This window comes from Nomia melanderi, chromosome 12 (genome assembly GCF_051020985.1).
Source record: "Nomia melanderi isolate GNS246 chromosome 12, iyNomMela1, whole genome shotgun sequence".
Classification (NCBI taxonomy): domain Eukaryota; kingdom Metazoa; phylum Arthropoda; class Insecta; order Hymenoptera; family Halictidae; genus Nomia; species Nomia melanderi.
Window position 1 is genome coordinate 8,464,697 of NC_135010.1, and position 17,477 is coordinate 8,482,173.

Genomic DNA, 17,477 nt, shown 5'->3' on the forward strand with positions numbered 1-17,477 from the left:
GTTTCTCGGCAACTTTTCTGCCCCCCCCCCCCCCCCCCCCCGCCGGCCCGCTCATCGGCAGTCTTTAAGACGGATTTATCTTGCCTAATGGATTCGCCCGGCGGAAAGCGCGAAATTTCGGTATCAACCCTTTGAGGTCTGGACTCGGGAGTATTCTTAGACGATACGCTCCCCTCCTGGCGACCGGCTGTTCGAGCGACTTCGATCCTTGGTTTACGTGGCTTTTTTGGGGATTTGACCTGGGGATGCTTTGCCTTTGGTATTTGGGGGTTATTTTAGCTGATTCTGAAAGCTATTCGGATATTAGGGTATTTTGTTTGTTATTAAATCTGGGAGGATATGGTTGTTTCGTTTTGCTGAGAAGTGAGTACATTCGAGGATTTCTGATATTGGGGAAAGCCGTGTTTTAAGTCTGCGATCGAGTGATTTTAGATGAAAGCAAGGATAGTGTTAGAGGATGTTTTGAAACGTCTATTTTTTCATGTAAATTCTAATATTGTTTGTTACGTAAGTACAGACGCAACGGTTCAAGCTTCAGGGTTCAGGAAGCCCTTTAGTGTTGCAGGAGAATTTAAAAAAGTTTACGCAAGAAAATTAAACAGAAGAGTTTGATCTCGGACGGCAGAAAAAACATTTCAAGAATAGCTACTGCACTCGACGAACGAAACTATCATTCGTGCTTGAAATCGTTTCACGGTCGCGCCTCTTCGCGGTCGGGATACTCTGTTTCGCTCCCAGACGGAAGAATGTAGCCACTTGTTCGAACCACTTAAACAGAAGGGACCGTTTTTTTTTTGTTTTATACAAACTGAAGTGCGGACCTCCGGAGTCTCTGTTTATATTCGGCCATGATTTAAAGCAGGAAATATTTACTCAAGCCTTTCTACATTGAATAAGTATGCGCCTGGTATTTCGCCGATCACAATACAAACATTTTTCTGTTGACTGAACGTCTCCGCGGAAAGCAAACAGTTCAATTCCTTAAAAATATTAGTTACGCGCGCGTAACAAATGCTCAAATCACCGAGACGTTTCGAAGTGCAAATCAAATAGAAAAATCAGTATAAACCACTTACCTTCGGTCATGTTTCGAACACAATGTATTCGAGTTTCCCGCCAGACAATGACGTGGCAACCGCTGTTCAATCGTCACGCAATACATCGATAGTAACTAATAACTCTTAAGGACAGGCTGGGATATTCGGGTGCGAAGAAGAAACGCAAGGAACTTAAATAATAATAAAGTATATTAAAAATCGTATACAATTTTGATTTCAGTATATGTATATATATATATTTATATAACGATATGGTCATCGGTCGTCGGTTATTCGTTAACTACTATGGCAACGTAAAGATTGTACAAAAGACGATCTCGAGGGTCCGCGTGTTTTCAGGGTGAAATGTGAAAATGTAATTAGTAAAAAGAAAGAGAAAAAGAAAGATAGATAGAGAGAGAGAGAGAGAGAGAGAGAGAGAGAGAGAGGGAGGGAGAAAATAAAGACGAGGAAGACATAAAATCCAAACGAGGGAAACGTACAAATCAAAGATCAAAACCAATGAAAACGCGTTTTCAAAGCAACAACAATTATGCGGAAGAACCAAAATCGTAGAAGAAACGCATCGAGAAGCCGGTCAACGTGGGTGAAACCGGAACACACTCGTGTACACACAGTATTTTCAATTTTATTGACAATCATCGTGACAAAAAGTGGCTTACAAATACTCGTTATAAACTCCCTCTCTTCTAAACGTCGCGTTCGTTCGTTGAACCGGGGCCGCGAAATGGCGCGGTTGTAGTCCGCCATTTTCTCTTTACAGTCGCCATATTGTCGGGCGACCGTTCGCTTACCCGCGATCCACCGATCGTCGGCCCGAAACGAACGCGACAACGTCCGTGTTTCTCTTTTAATTCGCTCGCCTGGCGTGATATGTGACACTAAAAAGGTTCTTTTACTTTTCTCACTACTTTACAACATTACACATGTACGTTTCTCGTTTGGCAGGGATTCCCCGTACCCGGGACGCGATACGGCTCGCGGTTTCCGTCTCTTTCATCCCTCCCTCCTCCGCCCGTTCATCTTTCCCGTCGTTTCCTCCGATCCGGTTCTTTTTAAGAATGCTTTTTCCCTCGATTTTTATGCGAGTCCCGCTCGAGGCGGTTAAACATTTCCCAGCCCTCTCGTCGATCCTGTCCCGTCCTCGCCTGTCCGTTAGATCCCCGATCGCGAGTGGAAGGTCCGTAACCGCGGGACGATCGCGTGACCCGATGAAATTTTCGGCGACGCTCGAGAAACAAAAGCAACCGGATACCCTCGTTTCCCGTTCGACTCGTCGAATTTTTAGTCCGATCATTACGGGCGGCCCGACGATCGAGAAATTGCATGCGGAGACGATCCACGGGACCCTGGTGATGTATTTTTCGCGCGGCCGATCCGAAGAATCGTGAGAGATATCGACATCGTTCTCGCGAAACGCGCGCGGGCACGCGCCTCCTCGACGTTATTTATACCTTTTATATTTTCGTATTTATAATATCTGTGATATATTCATATGTACGCATACTTAAATATATATACTTATATATATTTATATTCATTTTATATATACACATATATATTTACGTACTCGACGACGATTCGTGCGTGGCAGTCGACGCTCTCCCCTTCCCGCCGCTGTTCCACCGGAGAACAGCTCCGCGTTCTCTAGATCGCGCGTACACGGACTTTTTTACTCTTTAATATTTTTCTTCTTTTTTTGTTTTTGCTTTTTATCTACGATACTCGGGGTACACTGAATTCATTGTCATTCTACGGCGTGCATGTGTACGGCTGTACGAGGGCGTTCGTTTATGTATGAGTCTTGTGCGTGTGTGCACGGCTTGGGTCCCTCGGTGTCAAAGATGAGGAAAATCCTTTCAGGGACGAATGTGTCTCTTATCCGTTTACCTTTCGAACGATTATCATTTTTAGAAAAGTGTAAATTTATAAAAAGTCGGCTCGTAAAAATGGAAGAGTGTGAACTTTTTAACCTGTTAACCAGGGAAGACGGATTTATTTCGCGTTCTTTCTTCCGGTTTAAGCTTGAGGAATTCTTCGATCTAATTTCATCGTGCTCGTGTGGCTGCAGGATAAATTAGATCGCACTCGTACGTGTCGTGGAGTTTAATCACTATAAACTGTTTCACTCGGCAGTTTCCATTGCACTCGTATGCGTGCTTATACGATCGCTCGATTAACAGGTTAAGCGTAATGTATGAGACGAGTAATAGATGCTCTGTTGATTGGCGGCTCGAACGAGTACTAATGAAGTTTTGCTCATCTTTGTCGGGCAGTCGTGCGAGGTACAAAAAACAGGTGCCGTTTAGAATCTCTGGCGGTATCTATACAGTTTTGAATGCTACGGTTCGAGACGCGTATGTATATACATCGTGTCAAAAAAGTACAGAGACGTCTTTATTTTAACTGTTCTAGTAAGAGGTATTTAAAATTCTTTTTTCCAGAAATTAGTAGGACCGTAAACTATTATGGCGCGGAGTTTGAACTCGATTTGTCGAACAGTTTGTTTATAGCTGTCGATTTTGTCAGTCTACCTCAAGAGTACGATTTTTACCATGTAAACAGATATCAAACAAAGAGTTTGCTTGAAATAGTACACAGAAATCGTCGTTCGAATTTAATTTGTGTCCTAGGAATCGATTTACGGTATTCTGCTTGATGTTTGGGGCATGAGACGTGTCCAAGCGCGACTTTTTCCGAAAGAACTCAGTTCTTTGCAAAGAGTTCACCGGGAACATCGTGCAGTTCACTCGGAATTCCTCTTACAAAGCCAAATGTTTAGTAAAGAGTATTATCTGAGTGTTGTCAGGCGTTTGTTGGAGAACATACGTCGCAAACTACTCGAATTGTGGAAAGTTTTCGTAGATTTTGGACCAGGACAACGCGCCATCTCACAAGCAACCGTTGTAATCGAATTTCTAGCATAAGTGTATTGGCTCGGAAGGGCCTATTTTAAAGGCGACAAAATAAATTTTGACGATAATTGAAAACGTGTGTGTTTATTTAACATGCCCCGGTATGTTTTTGACACAATCTATACGAGTACGTGATATATAAAACGATCAAGGGGCGATTCGATTCGGCAGTAGAAAATTGTTTTCGACGCGAACTGTTGCGTCGTTGCTAACGTACGTGCGCATAACGTTATATATAATATATCACGCTCATTCTGAATGTGCACGCCTCGTGCAAGGGACTCGTGCCGCTGGAAGACAACATGGCGCCCGTTGCTCGGCGTAGTTCTAAATAAAACTTTAAACATTTTGAATATTCGACTAAGAGTTTAACGTCTCATAAGTCTGAAAAATAAGAAGAACCTCAACTAAAATTGATTTAAGAATATACAGAACTTTTTCGTATAAATTAAGAGACACTGATTCTATAGAAGAGAAAGCAAAATTTCTTTCGATTGATAAGTTTAATCGATTTTCTTCTTGCACGAAAGAAAATGAAAAAACTTGTAGCTGTAGAGTGCAAGTTAAGGAGTTATCGAAGTGTACTTCAGAACTAGCAACATCAAACATCGTCAAACGCCATAAAACATCGTCAAACGAACGAAATATTCGAATTTCGACTAAAAGCAGACACCATAACTGTTCTGGCGAGGCTCGAATCCATTGCTCCAAGCGTACGTTGTCGATTCACGCGTTCCTTCGTCCGTGGCAAGACTAGCGGCTCCATCGAAGCTTCCTCTACAGCGACACCGATCGCGAATCGGCGATCGATCGGATCTATCGTTTTTCTTTACACGGCGACACGGGGGTCGAGGGACGACCGATTCTCTCCGAGCTATTCGAGACGAATTGAAAGGCTCCACGGACTACGGTCGAGCAAAGGAAAAGGAACGCGCGTCCACCGCGACCGTTGCGTGCTGTACACCATCGGTAGATTTCGCGCCGATCCCGCGAATCGATATTTTGATGATCGTTCCTCTCCTCCAATGTATTTACAGCGGTTTCACCTAACACCTAAGAGTGATATTTACAGTTACGTCGGCTCCTCCCGAAATCGCTATACAGTTTCGCTCGCTATAAACCGCCGATCGACGACGACGATCCAGCATTCGGGCCGAGCGCGCCAGCGCCCCCCTACGAAAAGGCGCGATCTCGATCATAGAAAAACGAAACGCTCATTCTCTCGACTAGCGACACGACGAATCTAAAAAATAAAAAGGAAATGCAACGGAAAATCGCGCTCGGCGAATGCTGGGTCCCCGACGTCGGCGTGCGAGCATTAAAAAAAAGTTGTGAGAGAAGTCGTGTTTTACACCTATACTCATCAGTTTACGGCTAAGTTAGATAAATAGACGAGACGATACACGTTAGACGGACATGCGGACTGTACGAGAGCTCCGCTACGGTATATAAGTAAGAAAGTGATAGAGAATAGATACGAGTAAAGAGAACTCACACCGTCCATTCGCGCAACCATTCGCTCGTCACCACTTCTAATCGGCGCACTAGATCACATCTCGCTACGGCGCAGCCCCGAGCGTGTTCACGTCCTCGACGCGGCAGTCCTCCATCGCGGTGCGCGCGTGTGGTTCCGTTCGGCGTCTCCTGTCGCCGATCACTCCAAAACCGCGGACACAATCCTTCCGATCACCGATCACAGAAAACTTTCTTCCCAAAATCTCACCGGTCATCGTCGATCAATGAACACACTGGTCTCATCTCGTCGGTCCATTCCTCGGCGTTCAAGGCAGAAACGTAGAAGAAACGGAGCAGCTAACAAGAAGATCCAGCGCTCGAAGCGCGCCTGTCCTGACGCGTCCAAGCGAGTACGTATATTGGTTAATCGAGAAGCACCGTCGCGAGTCTTCAACAGTGTTGAGGAACGTCTTGAACAGCCAGCTAGGTACATCGAAGATACCCAGGGCTCGCGGGTCGAGCGTTCTCGTTCCTGGACGCCGCGACGGTCCCAATCGTTCGGCAAGTTCAGACTTCGGTCGCTTGCGTGTAGGAGGGGGCGAGCCCGTGGGCCGGCGTGAGAGGGCCCGTGGTCGACGCCAGCGACCTCCTCGAGTATATGGTGGCCGCGGAGTGCGGCGTGTGTGGCGCGGTGTGGGGCGCCTGGTGCGGCGTGTGCCTGCGCGAGGCCGAGGCGAAGGGCTAAATGGGCCCGTAGTTGCTAAGGGCGGAAGGCCTCTCCTGCTGCTGCACCGACTGTTGCTGTTGCTGCTGCTGCTGATCGCAGCCAGCGGTGTTCATGTCGCCCCCCGCCGACTGGTGACGTCATACGTGCGAGAGAGGCGGCTGCTTGAGAACGTGATGATGAAGATGATGCTGGGAGGCGCTGGCTACGCTGCCCGGTGGCAGCAGAGCGCTACCTGGCCCCGGTGCCGGCGGGTACGGTACTCCGACACGTCCTACGACGCCCTTGATGCTTGTGCTGCCGATTCCGCCGCTGACGCCGGTCACGCCGGCCACCATACCGGCGCCACCGCCACCGTGGCCGGCGCCTCCGTTCCCGCCGAACAGACGCCTCCACAGGCGTTTCCACGAGTCGACGGTCTTGCCGCTCCAGATCCACACGCCGGACGTGATGCCGACCGCGAGCGCCATGAAGTACTTTAGCATCAGGACGGAGTACAGGGGCCGTTCCCTCGTCCGGCAGGGGCAGGCCAGCGAGGCGAGCCACTCGTTTCGCAACGCTGTCTCGTACATGTGACACGCCAGAACCACCCCGGCTGGCAGAGTGTACAGAACGCTGAACACGCCGATGCGTATCATCAGCTTCTCCAGCTTGTCCGCCTTCGCTCCTGGCTGCCTCTTGATCACCGAACGAATTCTGAACAGACTGACGAATCCCGCCAACAGGAAGCTCGTCCCTAGTAACAGGTACACGAACAAGGGTACCAGTATGAAGGATCGAACGCCATCCGGCGCTACCGTGCAGACTCCAGCTACTGGGTCCCCTGCAACTCCGCCAGCCATGTACGCTGAAACTGTCTGCACCGTGGGCGCTAGCCAGGCTGCTAAATGGAAGTACTGAGAGTACGAGGCGATCGCCTCGTTGCCCCACTTCAGGCCGGCCGCCAGGAACCAAGTGAACGCTAGGATCACCCACCAGACCGAGGACGCCATGCCGAAGAAGTAGATCATTAGGAAGACGGTGACACAGGCCCCAGGTCCCTGGGCCCCGGCCTTCAACGCTGGACCGTCGCACGCGATCTCCTCGTGGCCGAACATGCTCCTGGATAGGTAGCCGATCGACACCACGAAGTAGCACGCCGAGAGGAAGACGATCGGCCTCTCAGGATACTTGAAGCGCTGGGTGTCGATCAGAAACGTGGTGACGGTCACGAGCGTGCTTGCGGCGCACAGGCCGCTCCACAGAGCCAGCCACACGGCCGCGAACTCGCGCTCTTCGAGGGTGAGAAACGCGCCGTGGCACGGCAGGGCGCAGTTCGGTACTCCGGCAATGTCCTGAATGATGTTCCGGGCGATGTTTATCGGCGGCGCCGGAATGGCCCCACTTACGGCCATGCCGGCCAGCCCAGCCCCGTTGCCTATGCTGCCGGTGCTGCTGCCGCTGCTTATCGGTCCCGATAGCACTGTGCCCCCCGCCCCCAGGGGTACGAGGGGTGCTCTGCATCGGCACGCGCAGTCCCTCGTCCTTTCCCCCGGGGGATGCTGGCAGTTTTTTTGATTCTTGCCTGGCTTGCATCGTTGCGGCTGAGTCGTCTTCGACGGTCGAGTTGGTCGAGGCGGCGAGGCTGGTGGCATCGGGGCGCTGCTGGCTGCTCCGCCATTGCTGGACCCTGGTCCAGTGCTACTAGTACGGTTGTCCTGCTCCATGCAGAGATTGTCCGGGTCACCGTGGGTCGGCAGCCTCTCGCAGGCCATTCGTTCTGGCCAGGAGAAGCCGTATTGCTGCATCAGAGGCGCGCAACCCGCTCGCGCTCGCTCGCAGACACTTCGGCAAGCTGGCAAAGGCTTCGTGTACTCCGGCAAGCAGATCGGCGTGTACATGGAGCACAGGAAGAACTTCAGGTCCGGGGAGCATTTGATCTCTACCAATGGCCAGAACTGATGCACCTCCATCCCAGCTTCCTCCTGCGTGTCGTGGTTCAGCTCGTTCGGCATCGCTGTCAGGTTGTAGCCGATTCCGCGGCACATGGGGATCGTGATCTCCTCGCATCTGCCGTTGCCGTTGGTCGCGCCGCTGCTCAACGACGAGTGCCCGCTGCTGCTACCACCCCCGCCGGTGCCACCGGCCACAGCGCTGCTACCCGGGCCCGCCATGCTGCCGGAACTCGAGCCGCTCCCGGGCACTACGCCCACCATCAACGAAGACGAGCCGGAGGACGAAGAGGACGAGGACGAGCCGCTCGACACCGAGCCCACGCTGCTCACTGGACTGATCGCTGACTCGAGTCGGGCGTTCGGCAACGCCGCGAGCAACAACAGGGGTAAGAGCGACGACATTGTCCGGCTTGGTAGCAGCTTCGTCCGTCGAGCGGGTAATCCCATCGTGTGTGACGAGCGGTTTACTCTTGCGTGGCTCGCATCACTCCGATCTGCAACGGAAATGACGTAGGTTCGTTTTTAGAGATTCGTTTGGGAAGCCTGTCGAGATTCTTAAGACAAGGAATTTTTATTTCGCTTTCGATTCTTTTTAAATTCGTCTGGGTGTTTCTGAAGTGATTCATTCGCGAATACGTGTGACATTCGCAAACGAATTTGTTCTTCATGCTTTAGTAATACCTCTATGATCTATGTGCTCAATCAAGATCGAAGGTACCTTAGTACACCACAGAATTACGATACCAATTTCTCATTCACAAAGATAACAAACGCATTCCTCAAAGTTCGCGTAGCGGGAATACAATCACGTTCGACACATAATGCGCTAAAATTAGACAGTGATTAATATCCCCAGCTACTCGCTCGCGCCCATTAAAAAATCGTATACACGTCCTCGCCTCGTTCAAGCATCCAATTACCCACCTATCCTACAGCCTAACTTTCATATCCTCCAATTTTCACGTGCAGCGGGAGAAAGTTTCCAAACAGGTTTTCCTAACCGATACACCCAACAAGTTCCACGAACTCGGCCAATCCTTTCCGCCGAAAAGGAAACAAAATTTCCGAACTTCTGCTCGAAAACCACGGGGCTTCAAAGGAAGGGGTTGAAAAACGAGAGACATGGTAATCTACAAATCCCAGTCGTCCCGGCGACTAAAATACGCAAACCGGAACTGGAGAAGGGAAAAGAATGGCGTCTGGACCCGGCGTCAGGCCCGCTCAATCCTTCCGAGCTCCGAATCGGGACGCGTCCCCGTTCCTGCTGATCCTTTCCTCGCGCGTGTCAATCTTCCCGTCCGGCGGGCAGCCACACACGTAGACCGTGCGTCTACCGTCCTCCTCACGGGCCCGAGACGCATCTCCGCTGCAGCGTAGCGGCTCTTATAAATAGCCCGGCAGCGCGTGTCGGGGTGCTAGCAGTTAACAAACGGTAAAACTAACACTGCCTCCTACAATAACATTTCGCTCCGGTCACGTGTTTTCCGCGGCCCGACTATTATAAGATCCATGACTGTCGTCTCGTGGCTTCCACCCCGCGCCCTCGCCTTCCTCGGCGAACCTTCGTTTTCGCCTGGTATTCGCTCGTCACATATCGCTCTGTAACCCTTTACTAATTCGTTCATCTCTAATGATATCTTGATCTTCCACAGTTGACCAAAACATGGTTACATAGTATCCCTTTAAGATAGTTTTCTTGATTTTCCACTTTAAGAAATGGCTCAACACTAAAACTACCACATGGGTCAAAATGACTGGTTCCGATCTCTTTGTTTCGCAATTATTGGTATCTTAAAAGCATAGAATATTCCAAATGATTTGAAAAATACATACTTGAATACTATAATGTTCGAAGAAACCGAAAATCTATTATTACAATTTGTATAGAGGATACATAGCAGTCGTATTAAATAATCGGTAGTGTTAAAGCTATTTGATTCCACTATAGTTCAACACACCATTTTAATAACTTATTAACCCTATAATGACGAGTAACTCGTAAGGAAGATTTCCAGCTCGGATGAAAATCAGTCTTCCCTATTATCAATAACCAACTATCAACCACAATCCACCACAATCAGTTCAATTCCAATTACAAACTAGCAACAACTAAAGATCATAAAAGATACCATCTTATTGAATCAGCTAAACCCGAATGATCCCAACAAGCAACCAAATTACATTTTACCCAACTCAGTGTCCGGATCGCTCCATCCTCTCTCTTCGTTCGTCTCACTTTTTTTACGTTCCGACGTCTGGAGATCTAGCCAGCGATCTAGCCGGTTGATTTATGCGTGGCCCATTGCCGCATGAACCCAACCGCGCGCCCTTGTTCGTTAAGGTCGCCAGACGTTCGGGCCTCTCTTTCGGCGGCGGCCACTTAACGAACCAGCGAATCGAGCGGTTCGAGAAGTCGGCGGGTGGTTATGCAAATACGGGGCCCGATCTTCCTTTGGTTCTGCTTGTTATATAATGGCGACGCTAGTTTGGCCGGCCGCGGGCCCCCTCCTCCACGCCGGGCCTGCACCGGGCCCCGTTTAATTAGGACCACCGTACGCGGACACGATCGCGTTCACGGTACCCTCTTGGTGCAAGGAGAAATGATTACATTCACGGGGGAACCGTAGACGATCACTGAGAAAGATAGGTGACACTTCGAAGAGAGTTTCTAGTTTCTTCTTTTCGTTCCTCTTTCATCGGTCCTCTCGGTTGATTCACCACGATCATCGATGAAGGAACGTGTTTCCGTACGGTCGGTGGAACGGCTGTGTCGCGTTGGAATTATTATCGAATAGGAACGAAGTCAGAAGTTTATCGTGCAGACGAAGTTGAGACGATAACATTGTGGCAACCTCTGTCGCCCGACGCGACGAAACGGATATGTTGTCCGCCAGTCGGACGGACGATATTGATAAGTATCGAGAATTGAAATTGTAGATGGAAGCGTGCTCTCTGGGTTTCTAGAGTGAATAGGGGACTATGAATGTCGTAAAATGATAATTTCCACGCCAGGGAACATACTGTGATAGAATTCTTAATAACAAATCAATTTCTAATTATATTAACCTTCGAAATGCCATAAAACGTCTACTACACCAAGTTACTCCTACAACCATAAATCGAAAGATATAATCCTACTAGATACAAAATCTCTACATTCCGAAACACTACCAATAATATTCATCGCGAAGTCTATAAGCCTCAACTTGAAATATTACCTTCAATAAAATAAACCTCTCAATACTCCGCGAATCAATAATGAAATCCCTAATTACCTAAAAGCCGAACGTCTAGAATCCGCGTCGCAATAATGGCGGGTCGATCGAAGCCGCGGTCTCGGCCCGCGCAAACGTCTAAAAAGCGGCGAAGAAAGAAGCCTGGAGGAGCAGGGAGAGTCGCGATCCGCAAGTGGGCAGCCGTCTCGAGACGCCGAATGGCCGCGTGCCTCGTCGGCGCTGTTAATGAAGGAGAGGAGGCACAGAAAAAAGCGATTCTTAGCCCGGGACAGCATTCAAGTACTGAACGGGAATTCGATATTCATGGCGGACGCGGCTCGGTAACCGGCCTGAATGCCGGCCGTTTAATCGATCTCTCTCTCCCGGTGGCCGTCGACGACGTCCAGGGGGTAGTTCACCCCCGTGATAATTCCGAGGGACACGTGACTCACGCGCGCGACCCCTCGGATTTACCGGGACAGACCGATGGGAGACGCGTGAGTCTGCAAAGGTGCACCTTTCGGTTAATCGACACGTGGCTAATGGATCCTGTATTTTTCTTCCGTGCCGGCAGCCATTCGCTCACCCTCCGCTGTCGAGGCTCGAGCACCCGGTCGAACTCTCACCCCGCTCCCCCTTTCTTCTGTGTCACGATTCGAGTTTCTTCGTTAGGGGGTTGGAGTCGTGACTTTGTTCGCGGCAGGCTGATGACCCGTGAGATCATTCGAGCTTCCGCAGCTTCGGGTTCATTGAAGTCGAAACTGTCAGGGTGACGATTTAATACATATATATATTTTTTGTTGCAGATTCACCGCGACATTCTAAGAGCGGGATGATTGAGCTGAGTTCCGTGCGTAGGAATGCTTTGGGGTGGAGGATCGTGAATGGAGGTAGCGTTAGGGGATGGTTATTGACCTGACGATTGGATGATTTAGGGGTAGTTGATGTTTCACTTCGCTGTTGGAGCGCCTTTTGTTGACATGTCACTGGAGGTTTAAGCGAGGCCTTTGTGAAATGCGGACTCCTTTGTTTATGATTGACCAATGCTTCGAAGAATTATTGATGTACATTAGATTATTTTTCTTTGTTATATCGTTGACATTGGGAATTGCAGGAGTCACTTTTCTGCTGTCTGTGCTAATATAGAATTTAGTGAATATTTCAGAATATAATAAATTTAATTCCTCGCCCTACAACATCGAGACAGAATCATGAAGATTTCAAATGGAATACAACAAACAAATATTATTCGATTTGTTCGAATGAAACTTACATGTTATTCCTCTATTATCAATGATTACACCTTACAGCACACGTTGACGTAGAATAAGACTGGAATTTTCTCTGACTTTCAATAAATCATTAATAAAGAGGTAGTTAGATCGATCACAGTTCAGAAAGAAGTCATAAAGGGTTAAATATAAACAATGCTTATTACCTCGATTCAAGAATAAGGAAATCGACGCGATTAAAGTGATCGTACGATCATTTCAATTCTTTCAAAAAAAGAAATCCATCGTTATTATTTCTTTATTCATTAATCAGAGGTAGGCAAAGTAATTTCCTACATCTCTAATATTTCACTCGACCCAATGACACACATAAATCGCGGGAAATCGAGGAGGCGCGAGTCGAGGAAACGGATCCGTACGCATCGAGAGGCAGTAAAACGAGCGAAAAATTTTAAGGAAGGCAGTTTCGCGGTAAGACACCCGCGACGGCCGCGTAGGCAGAAAAGAAAAGGGGGCGAAGCAGAATTTACATGCGAGGAGTGTAAATCATAACCCGAACAACGCTGCCAGCGGGTCGCGTATTCCTGGCAGGGGCGAGGCCTTTAAAACTGATTCATTACCCCGACACGATCCATCCTGCGCCTCTTCCTTCCCCTTTCTTTTATTTTTTGAAGACCGGTTACATCCCGCGAAAATGTTCCTTAATGGGAAATTATAGCGCGAGTGGAAAAGGGAAAAAGGCGATCTTGCCACGGCCAGTCACGTAGAAGGAAGCGCTGTGAGACTGGAATAATAATCGTCTGTTCCCGGGACTATTGAGCGTGGCGATGGAACTTTGATACTCTAACTCGAAAGCATTAAACAAGACAGCGTAGAAATTGTCCTTAAATCGATATCAATTCAAAAATATTCGTCTCGACGAATAGATAAAACGAATGGAATTAGATCGGAGACGTTTAAAGACATATCTATTCACTCTTAATTCTCCCTAATCACCCTTTTCCAAAATTAAATTTCGACGAAGCTGAATAATTGAGAAACTGATATTTAAAAATTTTAAATAACGCATCAATTTCTGAAGGTACTTTAAACTAACATTCAATATTACTCATCGAACAATTTTCCAATATCCTACCGAACTCATTTCCGATCTAAACTACTTCGAAGCTACTTCAAAACAACTTCCACTCAACGTCTCAATCGCCCAAAGCGATGCAACGTATCCCAGCCGAAAGACAATTGGAGAACGCCAAAACAACAATCCGAAAGTGAAATACCGAAGTTCCTCGTGTCCAGATTTTCGATTGATGCTGCCCCAGGCCCGTCCGGCGCACCGCGGCTAATTGGGACCGCCTCGCGTTTTCGAGCGCGATAATTTCCCAGCGGTGCGGGCCCCCGGCTCGACGCGTCAACAAGCGGTGCACGTTGTTGTCCGACGATTAACGATCGATCGGTTGTATCGCGCGTGACCGTGTTCCGGTATAAGGCTCTCGCCTGGTCCCGGCATTCGTTCGTAGCCGGATGAATTACGATGACTCGGCCACGTGGCGATTAATAATCGAAAAGGCGTGCACGTACCGCGTGTCTTGCACGGGCAACACGCTCTCGCGATCGGGAGAAGCCGCGCTCGCGCGCGCACGGCTGGGTGTTGGCCGGCGTTGCGAATGTTAATTAAATCGTTCGCGACTCGCGCCAGCCTTTCCACGGGCGTTTCACGGTGAATCGATTCCACGGATCGATAACCGGCCGGTGGAAACGCTTTTCTGTTTCGAGACAGAATGATCTACGGTGAGAAAGAGCGAGCCGAGATATTGACTGCGGGTATATATTTAGGTATTTCCGTTTCGAACGGTCACGTCTGCGCTCTCGCCCGACTTTATATACGCTTGCATCGATTCAGCCGAGCGATAGCTGGAACTTGTGCTTCTGAGAATGTTCATTGTTCTGGTATTTTTGAAAGCTACTCGAGAAATGTTTTCGGGAGAACGTAGAGCCTCGGTTCTATGTAGTAATAGATACTGCGATATGAAGTGCGCTGTTTCAATATAACTTTCGGAGAATTGTTTGGTAATAATTATAGTTCACTCGAGGAGATTGGAGTATGGATAAATTCTTGATGTATCGACTGCCACGAATAACATCAACGTTTTATGTAGGAGTCTGCAGTGAAGATAGAGGAAGAATTATTCATTATCTGATGTGATTTTTATGTTACACTATTATCTAGTTGTCCATGTTACCGATCATTTTTATTCATCAGTTATCTTACAAGTGATAGTTTAGAAGGTGACTCTAATCATCGGTGACCATCGTGGCAGACGTGTTAATTCAAAAGACATTTTCAAACATAGAAAAGGGGAGACGATAAGTTCACCTCCTAAATGCTTCAAGATCAATTTCTAAAAAATATATACTTCCTAACAAAATTCCCATTCAATACTTCTTCTTCCGATTCGTCACACGAATCCAAGCGTATACATCTCCATCAATCAGAGCCATCAATCAGAATTAAAACCCGCTGCAAGTACCCAATTCGCAAGCACAAACTATCTCATCAAGCGTAACGCCGTAATACACCGTGCCAAATATACTCTCCAACACAATCGCGTCCAGTGTCTTCCCGCCAATGCCACGGGAACTCCGACAACCGTCCATCCAAACAAATTGAAAGACGCCCGACAGCGATACGACCCAGTTCGTTACAAGCTCGCGACCAACCCACCCCCAGCCAAGAAGCCGGAGTTTTGATCGCGCGCCGGGCAGGGGGCAATTTGTCGGCGTCAAGGCGGCGAGGGCATAACTCAGAGAGGAACGAGGCTCGTCGACAACGTCGACGGTCCGCGGGCAACGAGGAAAAACCGCGCGAAAGGAGGGAAAGGTTCGAGACGCGTTTGAAGCGGCGCGGTTTGCTCGTCTCTCGTGCCCGGCCGTCGAGAAATTTTTTAATTCCGACACGGCCGACGGTCAAAGGTAACTGGTGGTTCGTTTGCCCGCGGGGCGAAACGAGACGAGAGGAAAAAGCGTCTGCAAGAGAGGCGAGAGCGAAAGAGAGAGAAAGAGAGGAGCTCAAAGAAGAAATCCTGCGCGCGAGGCCCCAAAAGATGCATAAATCAAAGCGGTCGCGGAGATTTATGGCGAGGTATGGATAAGGTACGCCGTCGTGCTCGCTCGTTAGTTGGCAAAACTGACGGCGCTCGGTGTCAGGTTTTATATCAAATCGCGCGTCACCGGCATTAATCATGAATTCACCGAGGTGAACCCCGCGAGAGAGGGTTGCCAGGCCGGTCGGTCGGTCGGTCGGTCGGTCGGTTGGTTGGTCGCTGCAAAATCGCTCATTCTCGCTTTCCATAGCGGCCGATGCACTGCTTCCTGTTGTCTCCACCACTGGTTTATCTCGTTGCGAGCGGGCCGGGGTAAACGCTTTCGAGCTCGCGAGTTGAATGCTAATGCGTTATCCACCAACAGCCATTGAACCGTTTATTGAGGATTGATAATCGATGCCCGGGGATCTCTTAATCGGATTTTCAGCGATAATAGTGATTGCCAGGTTGAATCGGCGAATCGCGTTGAGTAACATAGTTTTATTAGTGCATGGATGCAGTTATTTGAAGAAGATTATAAGGCTACTTTTTAATGGAAGATTGTAAGTCACCGGACAACCTGTTATTGGACGCGTAGTGGTAAGATGTTGATAATTAGAGTGCTGAAAGTCGTAATGGCGTCGTTTAAACGGTTACTTTAGTTGCTGGAAATACAGCAGATGTAAGTTTCGATAAATATAAGGTAGTTAGTGCGCGATTCGATCGTAAAATAGCATCTTCCGTAATGGTTTAGTAACGAACGCGGGAATTATGTATTTTAGGGAGGCAGAGAGATCGCGTAGTTGCTGGCAATTGTTGATTTACGTTGCTGTGATTGTCAGCGTGCCAATTAAAGTTCGCGGACTCTACGAGCATCGGCTCCGGCGCGTTGTCTACGCCGAGACGAACTTGTTAGCGAACAAGTCTCGCTGCGCGCCGCTCGATAATGGAGTCTCGAGGTGTCATTGTTTGTGGCGCGACGGATCAATGGAATTCGGATTCTTATTATTCGCTCGTTAACGCTGTTTCAGGTTTCGGCTCGCTCTTTTTTCTTCCCGTCTTTCCGTCCGCGCGGGGAATCGGGGAAACTGGTTTGGAAAGTTACGATACACGATTGTGGGAGAATAACAGGTGTGACGAGTTCCGTGGGCATTCTTTATCTAATTTAGTGCTTAGCCGCGCACTGAAACGTGTGTTTCACGATTTTGCTTGCATTTGTCTCCTTTTTCTCATTGGTGATCGGTTTTCTCCGAGACATTGCGTGTTGCTTTCGCGAAGAGTGGGTAAAATTAATTTTCAGTTACCATCACAACTCCTAATACGATCGAAGGAATGAAATCGGCGAAATATTCAGAAAACATCTGCATTATATTAAAAATCTTCCAAATCTCCCGAAACCTCCAACATTCAAGTTCCATTCCTTCAAATCCCAAAAACTCTGCTCGTAAATTCCATAGTAAACCGCCACAGCTCGAACTCAGCATTGAAAACAACCCACAGAATTATAAACTCGATTATCCAACCAACTCATCCTCCACCAGCTCAAACACAAGGGACGAAACCCCTCTATGCCATAAACCCGATCCCCAATAAAGAATCGCGCGAAACCCGCCGCACAACTCAACGCAAAAGAAACAACGCTACTCCCGTTCCCTCAAAATCAAAAACCCAATCGCACAATTCACGAGCGGTCCCGTCATTTCCCCGAAGCGGCGCGCGCGCGCGCGGCCGCTCGATCTCCTCCATCGCGGCGGGGCCACTAAAAAGCCAGGACACGCTCGTAAGAATCGTAATTCATCGCGAATAAACACGGGGACAAACGCGCGGAGCGGAGAGCGGAACACACGGGCCCCCGTAAACAGCC

The 17,477-nt window shown here is 48.6% G+C and overlaps 1 protein-coding gene across 7 annotated transcripts in view; it reads right to left on the minus strand.

The window, feature by feature from the left end:
• Positions 1 to 1,229: 1,229 nt before the first annotated feature.
• The window catches only part of fz2 (frizzled 2), a 182,462-nt gene continuing 166,214 nt past the window's right edge, over positions 1,230 to 17,477 (minus strand). For all 7 annotated transcript variants that reach the window (XM_076372517.1, XM_076372518.1, XM_076372516.1 and 4 more), the window contains one exon: positions 1,230 to 8,580. In XM_076372517.1, coding sequence (XP_076228632.1) covers positions 6,293 to 8,580 — 2,288 coding nt within the window. In that variant the 3' untranslated portion in view covers positions 1,230 to 6,292. The remainder of the gene's footprint in view (positions 8,581 to 17,477) is intronic.